Below are 17,507 nucleotides of genomic sequence, written 5' to 3' on the forward strand. Positions count from 1 at the left end.
TCCCGGGCCGGGCTGCCATCCTGGGTGGGTGCCCCGCGCCCCTCCTCACCCGACACAGCCCCGACGGCTCCTGCCTCGCAGCCTCCTTCCTGCGGGTCCTCCAGCTGCGCCTGTGGCACCTTCTGAAGAAGCAGGAGGAGCTGACCCTGAGCCCCACCCAGTGGGTGGCACGCGTGGCCTCCAACCAGGAGGCGCTGCAGGAGGCTGGAACCTTCAGGTAGGGGGAGTGGGGAGGAAGGGAGGAGGAGGGCGGGGAGGGGGGGGAGGGAAAAGAGGGCCGGTGGGGAGGCAGAGGTGAGGCAGGGAGGGATGGCCCGAGGGCCTGCAAGCGCAGAGCAGGTGGCCGTGCTGGTGGGGTTCTTCTCTCGGCTTCTGCATTTCTTCACGGTGGAAGCAAACGAGGAGCGGCCCAGTGCTGCGGGGGCGGCAAAGGTGTGCAGGGGGCATGCGGAGGGGGCTGTGCAGGGTGGAGCAGCAGGTGAGTGCTCCAGGCTGACGCTGCGTGGGCTCTCCTGGGGTCCCCAGGCCTGGCCATCTGCAGGTGGGGTCTGGCACCCCCCAGTCACACTCGTTAGGACGGAACCAAGGCTGGCACTTTCCTGGCACCTCCTGGTCTCTGAGGGCACTGCCTGCCCCAGAGTCTCTGCAGGGTCGGAGAGGGGCTGCTCCTCTCCAGACAGAGCCCATGCTCCTCTCCAGACAGAGCCCATGCTCCCGGACAGACAGAGCCTGTGCCACTCCCCCCACTCCCTCCCTCTCTGCCGCCTGGCTGCTGGGGAGGTTCCTGTGTGATAACACTAACTGGTAGCTGTGACTCTGTGACCTCCTTATACTGGTGGGATGTGCCTGGGTGTCCACACACACACACCTGTACACACACAGTGACAACCACAAACTAACACACTCGTGCACATGGGCATGCACAGACATGCATGCGGACATACATGAACACAGGCACATGAGCATGCACGCCCACACACGTGGACACACAACCACATACATCCACATGATGCGTGTATGGACACAGGACACACGCACATGCAGGCACATGCACACATGGAAACATACAACATGCACAATGTGTGCACACACACACACACTCACTCGTGTGCTCATGGAGGCGTCTGTATTGCCCCTGAGCTGTTGGCCGCCAAGCCATGGACAATGAGACGAAGCCTGAGGAAAGTACACTTTGTTTCATGCTGTCTGGTGTGAGAAGGTGCTCTAGTCGGTGCAAAGTGGCTTTTGTTTGTGTGGGGCCACACGTGATGGGCTCGGGGGTCCATTCTGGGAACCAAACACCAGTCAGCCACGGCGGGACAGATCCCACCCCGCTGTGCCGTCGCTTCAGCCCCAACAGATGAGTTTGTAAATGACATTTCCCCCAGCAAGACTGTTGTGACCTGTGGGGGCCGTGGCACAGACCCGCAGCCCCTCAGGCCCGCAGGCCCGCAGGCCCGGGTGTCTCTTCTGGGCCAGGGCCGCAGCTGCAGTGGGTCGGGACGGCGTGTGGGGAGCGGGCCCCACTGGGCTGATGTCGGGCGCTCCCTTTCACAGACTCACTCTCTGGAAGCGTGTCCAGGCTGCGGTGACGCCGCTGCTGGCCGACATCCTGGCCATCATCGACCGAGAGAGCAACTTGGAGCTGCTGGTCAGGCCTGGAGTCCCCGGCTGGGCCCGGGAGCTCTGGATGTTCATCTTCAGAGACATGAAGCTCCTGCACATCCCTCTGGTGACGGGTGACTCCAGGTCAGTGGACCCTTGCTCGGCGGGGCCGACTGTTCACGTTGGCTCCTGGGACCCGAACTTCCCTCCAGGCCGCACTGCGTGTGGGAGCTGCTTCTGCTGCCTGCACTGCCCGCGGCCTGGGCACAGTCAGCCCTGCCGAGAGGTGTCACCCCCTGCAGCCGCCCAGATGTGCCTCCCTGCACTCCGGCAGCTCTGCCTGGGCTGCCCCGGGGAGGTGCAGGGCCCACGCTCCGTCCCTGAGCTTCGCTCAGCGCGGCAGTGCCGCCCGCTGCCTGGCCCTGAACGGTCCGTCGCTGCGCTGGGCCAGTGTCCCTTGGCCCAGCCGCTGCGGGGAGGCCCCTGAGAGGAAAGAGTAGGAGCTGCAGGAGTGGAAGGTGTTTCGGGCCCTTCGAGAGACGCAGGCTGGGCCTGGGGGAGGCACAGGAAGGGAGGTGCTGCTGCACATCAGCCGCCGAGCACGGGGCTCTGGCCTCCCCATGCCCCTCTCTGCAGTGCCTTGTCTGGAGTCGGGTCTGGCGCGGAGGGGCCTGCACGGGGGAGCTGGCGGGCGGGAGTCTACGGCGTCTCATCCGGCTCTGCTTCCTCATGGCGGCGCAGGGCCCGGGGCGAGACACCGTGTGTGCGGGTGCAGAGCTGCATGCAGCTGCCAGGAGACGCCGCCAATGCCGTGCCCTTCAGCTGGAGGATCAAGGAGTACCTGGAGGAGCTGTGGGCGCAGGCGCAGTACATCAGCGGTGCCCAAGGTGGGCACATGCCCAGAGCACCAGAGCCGCACCCCTGCCGTACACGGGCCGGGTGTGGGTGGCCAGCTGGCCCAGGGACTGAGTCTCGTGGGGTTCCCGTGTCTCCCCGGGTCCCCAAGGCACTGGCCCTGCCCCTCGGCTGGGCCCCTTCTCCGGGGTGTGTGGGGCAGCAGCGGGCACAGCCGCCTCCCGCCAGCTCCCGTGTGCCCCGCAGGCCTGGCGGAGAAGCTGGTTCACGTCTTCCAGCAGACGCCTCTCGGCCGCTTCCTGGCACAGCTCGGGGACGGGCTGCAGCAGGAGCTGCTGGAGTCTTACTCGACGGACTTCCTGCTGATGACCATGAGAGTGTCCACGGGGGAAGAGCTGCAGGTGGGCGCCTGGGCACATGGTGGGCGCTGGCCTGTCGCGTGTCGGTGCGGGGGCTAGCATGTCGGTGCAGGCACGGGTGTGTTGGTGAGCGCTGGTATCTCGAGTGGGGGCTGCAAGGGCCCCTCAGTGCCCCCTGGGTGGGAGGGCACTGCCGGCAGGCTAGGGGCCTGAGATCACCTTGGTATAAGAGGTAGAGTGACTCGTGGTGGACAGGGCTTGCCAGGCTGGGAGTTCCTTCCAGCTGTGGACACCTGGCCACCAGCGGGTGGTCACTTGCCCCCAGAGTTGGGTGTTTCCTTTGGGCGACCCCCCAGGTGCGCTCTGGAGTACTGGGGGCCCAGGCGCCCGTCCTGGCGATGCTCAGCCCCTGTGCTCTGGGCCAGGTGGTGGCAGGGGGAGTGGGTGCAGCCCCTGCTGCAGCCCCTTAGCCTGCTTCCCTGTGGTGCCCCCGTGTCTCCCAGAGGCTGCGCAGGGGAGGGCGGCTCGGGACCGAGGCCCAGCTGGGCCCATGTTTTCCCCAGAGCTCTGGCCCGTCTTGCCTCTGCCCTGCAGTGCTCTGGGCCCCCTTCCTGGCCTGGTTTCTAGAAATGGGGCATCAGGACGCGGCCGGGACGCGGTGGCTGCCCGGGCCTGGGACGACAGGCTCAGGCATATCTGCCGGGTCTGTGTGAGTGGGTGCCTGGGGCGAGGGTCAGGGCTGGTTTCACTGTCCCACCTCGCCCTCCCCACCCCTCTGTGCCCCCAGTTCCTGCAGGTGGCCCTGAGGTCGTGCATCAGGGAGCTGCGGGCAGGGCAGCCCCGGGAGGGACTGGCCTTGCCGTGGGTGCACCTCGCATACCAGCACTTCCGGAGACGCCTGCAGAACCTCTCGAGAATGCTGGCCGTCCAGCCCCAGATCCTGCAGAGCCTCTCCCACATTGCGGCGGCTGGGGAGATGGTGCGGCCCGGCAGGGACACGCGTGTGGGAGCGGGGACACGCGTGTGGGAGCGGGGACACGCGTGTGGGAGCGGGGACACGCATGTGGGGAGCGGGGCGCGGGCACGCAGGCACCCCAGGCAGAGACACGCGCGTGGTGTGCGGGCACACAGGCACCCTGGCGCCTCCCCCTTGTCCTGAGCCTCTGCCGGCCGCGCGGGCCCAGGGAAGGCTGGGCTGGGCTGCCCGTCACGGTGCCTCCCCGCCCGCAGACGCTGGACGCCTGTGCAGCGCTGGCCTGTGTGGAGCTGCTGAGCACGCACCTGCTGCTGCCCAGCGCCCAGGCCTGGCTGCAGCTGCTGACGCGCCTCTCCACGCCCCTGGAGCTGCTCTGCTCTGACGCCTACCTGCAGGGCTGCGGCCCCGCCACCCAGGACGTGGCCAGGACAGTCAGGTGAGCCCGGGGCCTACAGTGGTGGGCACCACCCTGGGCAGGCTCCGGGCTGCCCGCACACTCCCGGGGACGGCCGGGGGGCTGGCAGGAGAGCACGGCCACACGGCCCGAGTCAGCAGCGCCTCCCACAGGGCCCAGTGGAACCGCATCCACTCGCTCGGCCTCTTCGTGGAGCACGTGGTCCTGGGCACCCAGAGCCAAGTCCCCGAGCTCAGCCAGCTGGTCACCCAGTACGTCGTCCAGCTCAACAAGGTGAGCGGTCGCGGCCTCCCCGGCTTCCCGAGTGCTGGTCAGGGTGGCTGCAGCACAGGCCGGGGCCTCGGAACGTGCTGACCACACGCACAGGGGCCGGTGCCACCTTTTGGCTATGGCGCCACTGGGCCCTGGTGGACATGGTCTCAGTCCCTCTGGGCCCTGGACCCAGGTGACAGCTGCTGCTGGGGCGACTCCTTGCCCCTGCTGCTGAGTGGTGTCGCCCACGCTTTCAGCAGGAGACTCGGCACTCGGTCAGGGCCACGGGTCCAGCTGCCGTCTGTGCTTTCAGAGACGTTTGGGCCACACCCGGAGGCGCTCGGGGCTCACTCCCGGCTCTGTGCTCAGGCTGACTCCCGGCTCTGTGCTCAGGCTGACTCCCGGCTCTGTGCTCAGGCTGACTCCCGGCTCTGTGCTCAGGGCCAACTCCTGGCTCTGTGCTCAGGGCTCACTCCCGGCTCTGTGCTCAGGCTCACTCCCGGCTCTGTGCTCAGGGCCAACTCCTGGCTCTGTGCTCAGGGCCAACTCCCGGCTCTGTGCTCAGGGCCCACTCCCGGCTCTGTGCTCAGGGCCAACTCCTGGCTCTGTGCTCAGGGCTCACTCCTCATGGGTTCAGGGACCTTCTGTGGAGAAATGTGCGTTTCAGCCCTTGGCCCAGTTTTTAATTGGGTCATAAATTAACAGATCAAATTGAACAGGGCATCCACAACACATTTCTGACTAAGATTAACTCTGGGAATTTGAGGATCTCACCAGATCATCGGATCTATAAATACTGCGCCGGTTACACAACAGATCAAAACCGTCCCGGGATCACTGGGGGGAACGTGGCCTGGGAACATGCAACTGCAACTCGGAGAAAAGAGAAAGTCTCGGCAAACTCGGCAGAACTAGAGCCCCCGATGGCCGAGAACAGCCTGGGCGTAGTCCCGCGACTCCCCGGCAGTGCTCCAGGCTGGCCCGTGGGGGCAGGGCCAGCGGCGTCACCGGGGCCCCTCTGCGCCAGGGCAGTGCAGACAGAACACAGATGGGCAGAGACGGAGAGGGCAGCGCCACAGCGAGAGCAGGCCCAGGGCAGGGGCACTCGCCAGGGGATCAAGTGGGAGGTGCCGGAGTGGAGTAGCCACGCGACGGCCACACGGAAACAGGAGGGGGGGAGGAGGAGGAGGGAAGGAAGACGAAGGAGTGACAGCGATGTCAGGACTGGGGAGGGTGGGGGGAGGAAGGGCGAGAGGGCAAGGAACTAAGAGAACGTGGATGAAGAGGAGGGAGGAGACGAGAGGACAGGAAGAAGGAAGGAGAGTGGAGACAGAAAGGAAGGTGGGGATGGGAGGGAGGAAGGAGAGTGGAGAGAGCAGGGCAAGAGGAAGCTATGTAAACAACGGCCAGGGACGGGACAGCGGGGGGCGCATGCCTGGCACCTGGTCAGCCCCAATTCCGGCAGAGCACAGAGCCAGGAGTCAGCCCTGAGCACTGCCGGGTGAGACCCCGGGCTTCTCTAGGAGCTGCCCTTGGGGCCGCTTGGCACTGGACACCTTCACACCGGGCCATTTGTAAAGCGGAATTTCCAATCAGTTTCATGAAGGCAGTGGTTCTCTAATCCGCTTAATTAACTATTTAGTTATGGTTTGGGGCCATGCTGGATGTTGCCCAAGAAAAGCCTCTTCCTGTGAGGAAACAGCCACAGCGAACCAGGGGCGCTGCCCCAGGACCCTTGGAGAAACCTGTGCATCTGGAGGGCCTGCCACAGCCTTCCTGCCTGTTCCCCTCACAGGCCTGTTTCCACGGAAACACAGCCCGAAGGCTGGCCTGGCTCTGCCGTCTCTGCAGCGCCCACGGGTGGGGGTGTGGGGCGCGCACACCCCCACTGCAGGAGGCCTGGCCCTGGCCCCTCTGCTGTGCCCACACTGGCGTCTGGCAGCAGAGTGGACACGGGGCTGCCCGCGGTGCCCCCTCCCTCGTGCGCTGACCCTTCCGTTCCCGCAGTGTCTGGCGGAGGATGCAGACGTCAGGCGCCCGCGGCCGTTCCAGGCAGTGATGCGGACGCTGTGCGCGTGCAAGGAGGAGGCCGGCCGCGCCCTGTGCAGGTGGGGCCGCGGGGCCTGGGGGCCAGGGGGGGGTCGTGCCCGGTGCTCACTGTGCCGGCCCCCAGGTACGGGATGCAGCCGTGCCCCGTCTGCCTGAGGGACGCGCAGGAGCCCGTGTGCCTGCCCTGCGACCACGTGTACTGCGAGCCATGTATCCGGACGTGGCTGGCCACTGGGAACCAGTGCTGCCCTCTCTGCGTCACCGCCCTGCCGGACAAGGTCCCGCTCCAGGTGTCCCCCCAGCACAGGTAAAGCTCCGCCCTCGAGAACCCCTCCCCCAGGCTCCGTGTTCAGAAAAGGGGCCCAGGCTTGATCCCATCGCTGAATGGGCCCCTGAGCACTGAGCAGGAGTACCCCTGAGCATGATGCAGCTCTGGCCCTCGCCCCCAGGAGCGGCTCTGGGTGTGAGCTGAGCTGCTGTCGAGGGGCAGGGGGAGGAGGAATGACCGTCCCCCAGCCGAGTTGGGTGCACGGGCGCCTTCGTCGTAGCACGGTGACACGGCTGAGGGCTGGGCATGCGAGCCCCGAGTGCCCGCAGCTGGCACAGGGTGCGGTGTCCCTGGGCCCACGCAGGGAGGCCATTCGCAAGCACGCCCGCTTCCGGGACCTGTGCACTGGCTTCTTCCTGGACCTGGTGTCGGCCGTGTGCTTCCGGGACAACATGCCGCCACACGCCGAGGTGGTGCAGGCGCTGCTGCTGCTGCTCTTCGCGGAGAAGCCGCAGCCCCGAGACCGGCCCCAGCGTAAGCGGCCTCCCCTCGTGGCCGTGCCGGGCTCCACGCACCGGGTGCCCGCCTGACCCGCTGCCCCGTCCGCCCCAGGGAGCCGCCAGCACACCAAGGCTCTGTCCCCGTTTGACGACGTGGTGGACCAGAGCCCCGTCGTCCGCTCGGTGCTCCTGAAGCTGCTCCTGAAGTACAGGTGCCCGCGGTCCGCCCGCCGCCCCTGCTGGGCCTGCTTCCGGGGCAGCGTGAGCGGGGGCAAGGCGCACGCTCTCTGGGCGGGACGCGGGGCACCCCTCTCACCGCCCGGGGGCTTGGATCTCTGATTCTGTGCACGCAGAGGGCAGTGCTAAAGCTGGGTGGCCAGGCTGGAGAGAGGACAGCAGGGAGGGCAGGTGCCTCCCACGCGGCCGACTCGGGCTCCATCCCTGGCATCCCGTAGGGTCCCCTGAGCACCACTAGGAGAGATTCCCGAGTGCAGAGCCAGGAGTAACCCTGAGCATGAGCAGCGCTGGGTGGTCTCAGCCGACTCTGGTCTAGTAAGGCCTGAAGTAGGCCTGGCACAGGGACCCCTTCCACTGTGCCGCACCTACACCTGCCCGCAGGCCCAGCACCAAATGTCGGGCAGGAAGTGCTGCTTTTGCAAACGAGCTTTGTGAGCTAGGGTTTAAGTCATGGCCACCGCCCCCCCCCCCCCGGCTCCTGGTGGTTGCTGGGACTGGACAGCCCGTCCACCTGCCCTGGCCCCATGCAGGCTTACAGCACCCCCTGGAGTCACACAGCGCCGGGAACATCAGCCAGTGTTGCCCAGGACTGGGCTCGGCACCAGAGTGCCATGTTGGCAGAGCAGATCTGAGACTGGGCAGGATGCCGATGGGGACAGGCCTCCGAGGCCCCGGGGGCCCGTTCTCCCAACCAGACAAAGGGTCACGGCTGGCTTGACCGTGGTACCCCTCAGTTATTCGAAAGCCAGTTCAGCTGTTTCTCCCTCTTACACCCCCACCAACACAAGGCCTTTTTATCTGAAAACCATTCACGTCAGGAAAAGCTCTTCAGAGTCCTCGGTAATCTCGAGCAGAGAAAGGAGCTCTAAAACCCAAAAGTTTGCAAAATATGTTCTGAAATGTGGGCTATTGTCTCCCCATACTAAGGTATTTTTACTAAAAATTCACATTACAAACCAAGTATGTGCATATACCTAGGGTACGTTTACATAGGGACGGGAGCAGGGAACTGGGCCAGTGGGGGATGGTGCGGCGGGGGGGTGTGGATAGACAGAGCGTGATGAGTGGACGGTGAGTGGATGGACGATAGCATAGATCGATGGCGGACGATGGCGGATACTCTCCGTGCTGTTCAGATGAGTCTCCAGGTCTGAGCCCTAATCTCTTCTGTAGCTTCCATGAAGTGAAAGACTACCTCCAGAATTACCTGTCCATGCTGGAGAAAGGAGCATTCGTCCTGGAAGATAAGACCGAGCTATACATCCTGTTCAGTAACTGCCTGGAGGTAAGCTGGCACGTCCCGACGAGCCGGAGCAGACGCCCGCTGCTCCGTGGGGCGTCCAGGCCTAGAAAGCGAGGGTGGGCCAGAAGCCCTGGTCACTTCCCAAGCGGGGCCCCGCCTGTGGGCATCCTTGAAAGGGGCGAGCTTTCCGGGAGTCACTCCTGGTATGGGGTGGGCTTCCTCCCTCCTGGGGTCTCCCGGGCCCCTGGGCGGCCTGGGTGCTCGCTGCAGACTCAGCCCCCCCCCCCTCGGCGCCCGTTCCCAGGACTCCCTGCACGAGAAGACCAGCGCCCTTTCCCCGGCTGCCGCCGCGGAGCACCTGCGGGAGGAGACGCGTTTCCTTCAGAGCCTCGCGGAGGGCGGTGGGGCTGCGTGGGCGGCGTCGGTGGAGGGGCTGCAGGAGCTGGCGCGGCTGCGCCTGTGTCTGGACCGGGCGGCCGAGCTCCTGATGGAGCCACAGGCGGGCACAGGTGCGCCCCCTCCCTGGCGGGTGCAGGGTCAGCCACAGCCCCCCACCCCCGCCGGGACTGACCTGCCGCCCCTCCACCCCCAGCGGTGCCCGACGAGCAGGGCAAGCGCCGGTTCCTGCAGCAGGCGGCCCGGCTCTGCCAGCGCGCCGGGAACGACTGGCTCCGCGTGTACCTGGTGCGCAGACTTGCCAGCCAGCACGGCCTAGAGGCCACGCAGCACCTGACCACGCACTGCCCGGCCGCCCAGTGGGTGCTGCCCGCGGGCGTCCAGCCTCAGCAGGTCTGCAGGGAGGGAGGGAGGGCTGCCCCGCGCTGCCAGCCACCCTGTGGGGACTGAGCCATGCTCTGGGCCCGCAGACGGACCAGCTGTGCCCCGTGGACGGCTTCCTGGTGTACGGCGAGGACTACAAGGCCGTCCGGGAGGCCGTGGGCAAGAGCGTGCTGGACGGGCAGCTACAGGCTGTGACGGCGGCACTGCAGGTGGGCAGGGTCGGCCTGGTGACCCCCGCTGCCCACAGCGTCCCCCCAGGCCCGGCCCATGTGCGCAGGGGCGCCCAGCGTCTGGAATCGGTCCTTCCGTGTCCTGTTTCAGGACGGGGTCCTGTCCTAGACCGAGCCTCCTGAGGCCCGAGTTCTGTTGCCCCCGAGCTGTGCCGGGAGGCCCCTCGAACCAAGGCTAGGGTGGTCCTGCGGGCGGGACCCGGGCGTGGGGGACAGGGCCGCTCCCCGCTGCGTGGGGCCGTATCCGCACCTGCTCGCTCTCAGTGCTGAGCTGGCCCCTCGCCGCCGCCCACAGGCCCGTGAGAAGGCCAGGACCCTGCAGGCTGCCCACCTGCTCCTGGCACTCTTCAGAGAGGTCAGCGCCGCCCAACAGCCCGAGCTCCAGGTGGGTCACGCCTGGGCTCTGCTCTCCCGGGCGGGCACATGGGAATGGCCCAGCCCTGAGCCTGCCTGGGAGTCCCTGCCCACCTTCTCAGTGGGGGAGCCACGTCCCGGCTCTCTCGTCCTGGCTCTCTTGCCTAGTGCTCGCAGAATCAGGGCTCGAGGGCCACTGTAGGAGGTGTCTCGCACTCTCAATGTCCAGCTCGTCTCGGGTGGGGAACAGGGCCCTGGACCCGGGCGACTTCCGCAGCGGGGACACTGCGGCCCGGGAGGGGAGCAGGACATGCCCTGCCCCCGTCTCTGCTCTGACTCGCTGCCCCCTCCTGGTGGTCATCCGTGCCAGCACATGGACAAGTACGTCCGAGACAGTGAGGTCCTGTCTGCTCCCGCCCTCAAACAATTCGCCACCTCCCTGGTGACCAACACCCTCCGGCTGCTGCCGGCCGGCCTGGAGGGGAGCGTGGTGGACATGGCCGTGCACGCCGCCGTCGTGCTGCTGTGTGGACAGAGCCCAGAGCTGGAGCCGCTGCGGAACCTGGCCTTCACCCCGGCTGCCATGGCGGTAAGCGCCACCTCTGGGCGCATGGCCCTTCTCGGCCCCTCGTGCGCGGGCTCTGTGCCAGCTCAGCCCTCACTGCCTTCCTAGGAGGCGTTTCTCCCCACCATGCCCGAGGACCTGATGACACAGGCCCGGCACTGGCAGGGTCTGGAGGCGGTGCACTGGTATGGTGAGTGCCCACAACAGCACCACGTCGCCCTGTGCAATGCCCAAGGCCCCCAGTGCCCAAGGAGGTGGCAGGAAGCCTGGACAGTGGGAGGAGCTGGCGAGAGCCCGGGAGAGTCCACACTGCCCACTGCCCGCAGGGAGGCCGCGGTCACCGTCCTTGTCCTTGTCAGCTGGAACCACCTATACTGGGTGGTTCCTGGGTTTGATCAAACTTAAAGCTGCAGCCACAGATGGCTTGGGGGACCCTGTCCGACTGCCACCAGGCTCCCGGCAGAGGGGCTGTGCTGGGTCCCTGGGACACGATGGCAGCAAGTGTCTCCTCTCGTTCTTTCAGTGTGCCCCAACGGCCACCCGTGCTCCATTGGGGAGGTGAGTGTGACTCTGGGCTGGGGGCCTGGGGCTCAGAGGTGTTCCACTGGGTGCAGGTGGGGGGCCCAGGGACAGCACCCTTCCCTTGGAGGAAAACATGGCCTCCTCACGATCAGTAACATGGGTGTGGGTACATGTGCCTGTGGAGCATGTATGTCGTGACATGTGTGCTATATCATGACGTCTGTGCTGTGACATAAACTTGGGGACATGTGGGTGCCTTGGTGCACATTATGGGGATCTTTGTGCTATGGTGCGCATGTGTGGGCACTTGTATGTGCCATGACATGTGTGCAGAGATGTGCTGGTGTGATGTGTGCGGACTATGTGTAGGTCATGTGTGGGGGACATGTGAGTGTTGTGATATGGGGGGCACATGTGTGTATGTGTGGAATGTGTATGCTGTGAAGTGTATGTGTGGAGATGTGTGATGATGTATGTAGAAACGTGTGCAGGGATATATGTGCTGACATGTGGATATGTGTGCACATGAGACGTGTATGCGAGGACATGTGTGTGAGGAACATGTGGGGGAGTACCTGAGGTCGTGTGCATGCTGGGACGTGTGTGCACAGGAACTTGTGTTCCTGTGTGTGCTGTGATGTGTGCATGCCAGGACGTGTGCATGGGGACTTGTGCATGTATGAACACATGCATGTGGGGACCTATGTGTGCTGTGATGTGTTCGTTATATGACATGTGTACAGGGATGTGTGTATGTCATATATGTATGTGGGGATCATGTGAGCAGGGACCATACATGTGGGGCCATGTGCATGTGGGATGGTGCGTGCTGGGGGCATATGCCTGTAGGACTGTGCATGTGGGCCATGTGTATGGGACCATATGTGCGGGGAGCACTGAGGGGGGCAGTGTGTGCAGGGCCATGTATGTGCGGGCCATGTGTGTGCAGGGGCGGGCGTGCGGCTCGTGCACCCCCACAGCTATGCCCTCCCGCAGTGCGGCATGCCCATGGAGGAGAGCTTCTGTGTGGACTGCCGGGCTCCCATCGGAGGTCGAGGTCACAGGCCCCGGGAGGGCTTCCACAAAGTCACGTGCGTAGGATTTTGGGGGGAGGACGGGGGTCCCATCCAGGCTCTGCCCTGGCTCTCTCAGTAACCAGATGCTCCCACTCATGCTGGGGTCGCTGGAGTACAACCACGGGCCCGGGAGCCCCAGACTGGGCATTTGTGCACCTTTAAGGTGGCTGCATCCCTGGAGTCCACCCTCCACGGGGGCCTGCTGGGGCCTCTGCAAGCCCCCCCGCCCCCACGTGCTGGCTGTGAGGTCCCGTCTCTGCCCAGGAGGCGGCCTCTCTCACAGAGTGCCAGAGGTGCCGTGGCCCGTGTGGGGACACAGCCCCTCAGCATGCCCCCGGCGGGCACCCCAAGCCCTATCACATGGGGGGCCCTGGATTTGGGAAGTAAGTGTGCACCTGCCACGTCCACTGTCCCGCCTGCCACGTCCATCGCCTGCCGCTGTCCCCGTGTGGCCACTGAGGCGGGGGCAGTCCCCCCTCGCCCCTTTCCGCTTCCCCTGGAGCAGTGGGCATGTGGAGGGAAGACCCTGGAAATCTAGGGGGCGGGGGCCATCCAGCTGCTCCCCACAGTGAGTGGCTGCTCCCACTCGTGTCCCCTGCAGAGACGAGACAGACAGGACACAGACGGGCCACGTGCTGGGAGAGCCACTGCCCCAAGACCAGCCCATCGTGTCCGACCGGGAGCTGCCCCCGGTGCCCTTCCTGCTGCTCCGCCTGCTCACGCACTTGGCTTTGCTGCTGGGCGCCACCCGCAGCCCCCAGGTGAGCCCGCCCCCGGGTCTGGGTCCCCGCCAAGGCACCCCCACCCGGGCCCGGAAGGTACACGTTGGCCCCAGTCACGTGGGCACAGTCTTCAGGGGCATTTGCACAGTCGGGGACAGGGGTGCGCAGTGACCCCGTCTGGTCCATCCTGCCGTGTCCAGGCTGGCCACTCCTGTGAGACTGTTCGCTGTTGGTCTCTTGACCACATTTGCCCCCTTGTGCCCTCCCTCCTCACTTGGATGTCAGAGGCGGCATTGGGGGTCCCCGTTCCCATGCTGCCTCCAAAAGCAGCTCTCAGCTCCCCCATCCTCATCTCCGCCCTGTGCCTTGCCTCCCGCCCCCAGGATGTGGGGCGCATCATCAAGCCGCCCGTCAGGGACCCCGTGGGTTTCCTGCAGCGGCATCTGCGGAGTGACCTGGAGCAGCTGGTGAGGACGCTGGGCAGGACCAAGGACGACTCAGCCAACACCGTACACCTGGCGCTGCGCTGCCTCCTCCGAGCGCCCAGCGGGGACCAGAGTGAGGGGGCACGGGGGCGGAGTCTGGGAGAGGAGGGGCGGAGTCTGAGGTGGGGGCGGGGCCTGGGAGCAGCCCTGACAGGCTGGGGTGTCGATGGTAGCCCCAAAACCATTTGAAGATGCGCGTTAGGGACTGGAGTGACAGCACAGCGGGGCGGGCACTTGCCTTGCCCACGGCCGACCTGGGCTTGGTCCCTGGCACCGTCTGGTCCCCTGAGCTTTGCCAGGAGTGATCCCTGAGCACTGCAGGTGTGGTCCCCCCAAGAAAGAGAAAGTTGTATGTGGGAGATCCTGGGTCAGTCAGCCCCGGACACCACAGAAGACACGGGACCGGAAACTCCCAGCACGCATCTGCGTCCCCCCGGTGGTGGGGCTCAGCTCACACACCCATTTTCCTCTGCAGACCCCCGTCACGCTGCTCCCCAGCTGCCCTCCAGAGAAGCGAGGAACCTCTGGGAGAAGCGAGTGGGCCGCCTGCTGCTCGGGGAGCTGGAGGTGAGTCAGGCGGGCGGGCGGCCAGCGGGCACTGGCCGAGGGCGAGGCAGGTCGCGCCCTCCCACGGCCCCGGCCTCTCCCCTCCATGTCACTGAGCCCCCGGAGGTGGCCTGGGGCACAGCGGCGGGGAGCGGGTGGGCCGGGGGGCAGCCCTGACGCAGCGGTCTCACCCCGCCCGGCCCCTCCCAGCACCTGGACCAGTCCCTCCTGGCGCTCAACGAGCTCATCAGCCGGGATGAGCGCATCGGCTCCAGCCCCGTGGCCAAGATCGTGTTTGGGGACCCCGCAACCTTCCTGCCACACCTGCCGCGGGACAGCGGGCTGCACTGCTCCCGCATGTGGCGTTGCAGGAGGAGGCTGGGCGTGGCGCACCTGCGGCACCTGCTGGAGCAGAAGAACGGCCGGGAGAGCGTGCCTGTGCTCTGCCACTTCCTGCAGCACGTGAGGCCCTCACGGACCCCCTCATGGGACCCCACTGTTGGAAACCCACACTAGAAACCCCAGCTAGACCCCCACGTTAGACCCCCACGTTAGATCCCTGCGTCAGATCCCCATTAGATCCCACATGCGATCCCATTGCCGTGTGAAGCAGACTCACCCCAGGGAGAGACCGGGAGGGCGGCAGGACCACCGGGATCTGTGACAGGCGGGGTCTGGAGGCGCCTCCTGCTCGGCTCCTGTGTCTGTCCTGCACTTTGCCTGCTGGGGGGTGGGGAATATGGGACGCCTGAGGGTGCGACAGGCTGCTCCTGGGCATGTGGCCAGAGGTCACCCAGCACTCGCCCAACTGTGGCGTGGTGTGGCCGAGGCACCCGGAAACACACACTCTTTTCTTTTTTGGTTTTGGGGCCACACCCAGCTCTGCCCCGGGCTGGGGCTCCCTCCCACAGAGCCTGCGCCAGCCGCTGTCTCTTCCACACCAAGAGACGCGGCTTCTGCCTCCCGCCTTGTCAGATGCGCCTTTCCACAGCAGGCTTTCGGCTGGGTCTGGGGGCCACACCAGACGGTGCTCAGGGCCCTGCGCCAGCCGCTGAGCTCCCCAGCCCGTTGTCTCATTCTTGCACGGGCATCAGAGCCCGCACCCAGGGCCCGAATCCTGTTGCGAGGGGGCGGGTTCTCCTGTGTGGACCGGGATTTGCTGTCCGGGAGGAAGGGTGTGAAGCTTCTGTGATTCAGTTCAGGAAGGGCAGGGAGGACGTGGGCCTGTGCCCCAGAGGACGCCCAGGTCCAGGTGCTCAGAACCGCAGAGGAGCACGGTCTGGGCCGGTAAAGGCATTCTCTCCACTCCAGGAAGCAGAGCTGAGACTGGTGAAATTCCTGCCCGAGATTCTGGCCCTGCAGAAAAGTCTGGTGAAACAGTTCCAGGATGTTTCAGAAGTGCACTACCGCACCATGGACGATTTCATCAACAGTCAGAAGTCAGGTGTGGGTCTGGACGCAGAAAAGCCAGGACTCTCGGACTGTGGGCACCGGCGGGAGGCACACACACACACACACACACACATTCAATACGCACACACATGCACAAACTCATAAATGCTACACTCACATTCACACTCAGGCACACACATACTCACACTCACATATGCACACATTCACATACTTGTACATAAAAACTACACTCACATTCACATTCATACACTCACATTCACACATGCTCATACATACACATGTTCACACACTCACATTTACACATGCACACTCATACATGCAACATATGCACACATGCTCACATTTACACACACACACATGTACATACACTCTCCCACATACCTGTGCTCACACACGTGGACAGCATTTCCGCCCAGCTGCTCAGATCGCAGCCTCTAGGACACACGGTGGGCGGGAAGGCTCAGCCGGTTTGCCCGGTGGGTGATGGCTGTGGCCACGGGGCTCTGACTGGGTTCTCCTCGGCAGAGGGGCTGAAGCAGCAGTTCCGAGACCAAGTTGGTGTCTTCCTGTCCACGTGGAACAAGCTGAGACGTTCCCTGCAGACCAATGGTACCTGCCGTCTGCCTCTGCCGTGGACACTTCGAGCTGGGCCTTGGGCACGTGGCAGGGGCGGGGGCCATCAGCAGCCTCAGTCCCCGCTCGGGGTGTGGATCAGTGACTAGGGGGACGAGCAGGTGCTGTCGGCCCGAGATGGCACCGCGTTCCGGGCAACCTGCAGTCCCTGTGGGCAGCCCTCACTCCCTGGTGTCCGCAGGGGAGATCAAGCTGCCCACCCAGTACTGCAGTGAGGACCTGGACCTGCAGTCGCCGTTCGAGATCCTTCTGCCTCGACGCCGGGGCCTGGGCCTCTGCTCCACGGCCCTGGCCAGCTACCTCATCAGCCTGCACAACGCCGCCATCTACAAGGTGGACACGGTGTCCCCGGAAGCCAGCAGGTGTGTGCGCCTGAACACCGGCCACAGCCCCCGCTCCCACCTCTCAGGAGTCCCTCCCCGGGCCCCGCCGCCCCTGACCCGGGCGCTGCGTGGTGCCTTCGTACCCCCTAGCTACACCGTGGACGCGTCGGAGGTCAGCGACCTGCACGTCATCAGCTACGAGCTGGAGCGCGACCTGCACCCGCTGATCCTCTCGTGCTGCCAGTACAGCGTGGAGCAGGGCGCCGAGGCGCTGCTGGACGTGGACCTGGACAAGCTGCAGCGCCAGCTGCTGGGCCGCTTCCTCCAGGGAAAGCCCAGGGTCACGCTCAAGGTAGGGCGGGGCGGTGGGGCCAGCCGCCCCCACCCTGGGGACCCCACCTGCTGCCCAGGCTCTGGAGCTCAGGCACCCCGGCACCTGGATGCAGCCCCCACATCCTGGTCAGGCGTGAGGGGCCCAGGGCCCTCCAGGACCTGTGTTTGCCCCCCCACCCGTCTCCTCCCAGCCCTACCCTCTCCCACCCTGTCCCCTCACCCCGTCCTGTCTCCCACCCAACACCCCCACCCCGTCTCCTCCCAGCCCTACCCTCTCCCGACCCTGTCCCACCCCGTCCCCCCCACCCCGTCCTGCCTTCCATCCCACACCCCCACCCCGTCTGCTCCCTGGCCCCTCATCACCGGGGTTGACGGGTGCAGGCGGCTGACCCCTCCCCAGCTCTGTGGGGTGGCAGGCGGGTGCCCCGGGGCCAGAGTCTCGCCCTCCCCCACAGGGGCTCCCCACACTGGTGTGCAGGCGGGACTGGAACTACGAGCACCTCTTCAGGGCCATCAGGAGCAAGATGGCCCAGGTGAGTGTTCCTCAGCAGGGCTTGTGCATGCGTGCACGGGGGTGCACATGTCTGTGTGCTCTGTATACTCTGTATGTGTGTGTGCATGTGTCTGTGTATCTGCCGTGCACATGTGAATCTGTGCGTATGTGCATGTTAGTGTATTCGTTTGTTTTGTGTGTCAGACTCGTGTTCGTGTGTGTCACATGCTTCTCATAGACTGTCCTGGGTCACTGGGGGCTGGAACTGGGGGC

The 17,507-nt window shown here is 65.4% G+C and overlaps 1 protein-coding gene across 1 annotated transcript in view; it reads left to right on the plus strand.

Annotated features, from left to right (window-relative positions):
• RNF213 (ring finger protein 213) overlaps positions 1-17,507 on the plus strand; it is a 50,551-nt gene that overhangs the window by 30,419 nt on the left and 2,625 nt on the right. The window contains exons 35-63 of the mRNA XM_055132299.1: positions 82-217; positions 1,558-1,749; positions 2,347-2,492; positions 2,707-2,861; positions 3,607-3,798; positions 4,050-4,231; positions 4,363-4,483; positions 6,470-6,570; positions 6,636-6,818; positions 7,144-7,313; positions 7,392-7,491; positions 8,690-8,801; positions 9,064-9,268; positions 9,352-9,548; positions 9,626-9,748; positions 10,065-10,154; positions 10,494-10,712; positions 10,797-10,878; positions 11,212-11,246; positions 12,207-12,301; positions 12,888-13,047; positions 13,392-13,566; positions 13,969-14,060; positions 14,250-14,501; positions 15,351-15,483; positions 15,978-16,061; positions 16,267-16,447; positions 16,559-16,760; positions 17,197-17,274. Coding sequence (XP_054988274.1) covers positions 82-217; positions 1,558-1,749; positions 2,347-2,492; positions 2,707-2,861; positions 3,607-3,798; positions 4,050-4,231; positions 4,363-4,483; positions 6,470-6,570; positions 6,636-6,818; positions 7,144-7,313; positions 7,392-7,491; positions 8,690-8,801; positions 9,064-9,268; positions 9,352-9,548; positions 9,626-9,748; positions 10,065-10,154; positions 10,494-10,712; positions 10,797-10,878; positions 11,212-11,246; positions 12,207-12,301; positions 12,888-13,047; positions 13,392-13,566; positions 13,969-14,060; positions 14,250-14,501; positions 15,351-15,483; positions 15,978-16,061; positions 16,267-16,447; positions 16,559-16,760; positions 17,197-17,274 — 4,193 coding nt within the window. The remainder of the gene's footprint in view (positions 1-81; positions 218-1,557; positions 1,750-2,346; positions 2,493-2,706; positions 2,862-3,606; positions 3,799-4,049; positions 4,232-4,362; positions 4,484-6,469; positions 6,571-6,635; positions 6,819-7,143; positions 7,314-7,391; positions 7,492-8,689; positions 8,802-9,063; positions 9,269-9,351; positions 9,549-9,625; positions 9,749-10,064; positions 10,155-10,493; positions 10,713-10,796; positions 10,879-11,211; positions 11,247-12,206; positions 12,302-12,887; positions 13,048-13,391; positions 13,567-13,968; positions 14,061-14,249; positions 14,502-15,350; positions 15,484-15,977; positions 16,062-16,266; positions 16,448-16,558; positions 16,761-17,196; positions 17,275-17,507) is intronic.

The sequence above is a fragment of the Sorex araneus genome, chromosome 3 (assembly GCF_027595985.1).
Source record: "Sorex araneus isolate mSorAra2 chromosome 3, mSorAra2.pri, whole genome shotgun sequence".
In the NCBI taxonomy this organism is placed as follows: domain Eukaryota; kingdom Metazoa; phylum Chordata; class Mammalia; order Eulipotyphla; family Soricidae; genus Sorex; species Sorex araneus.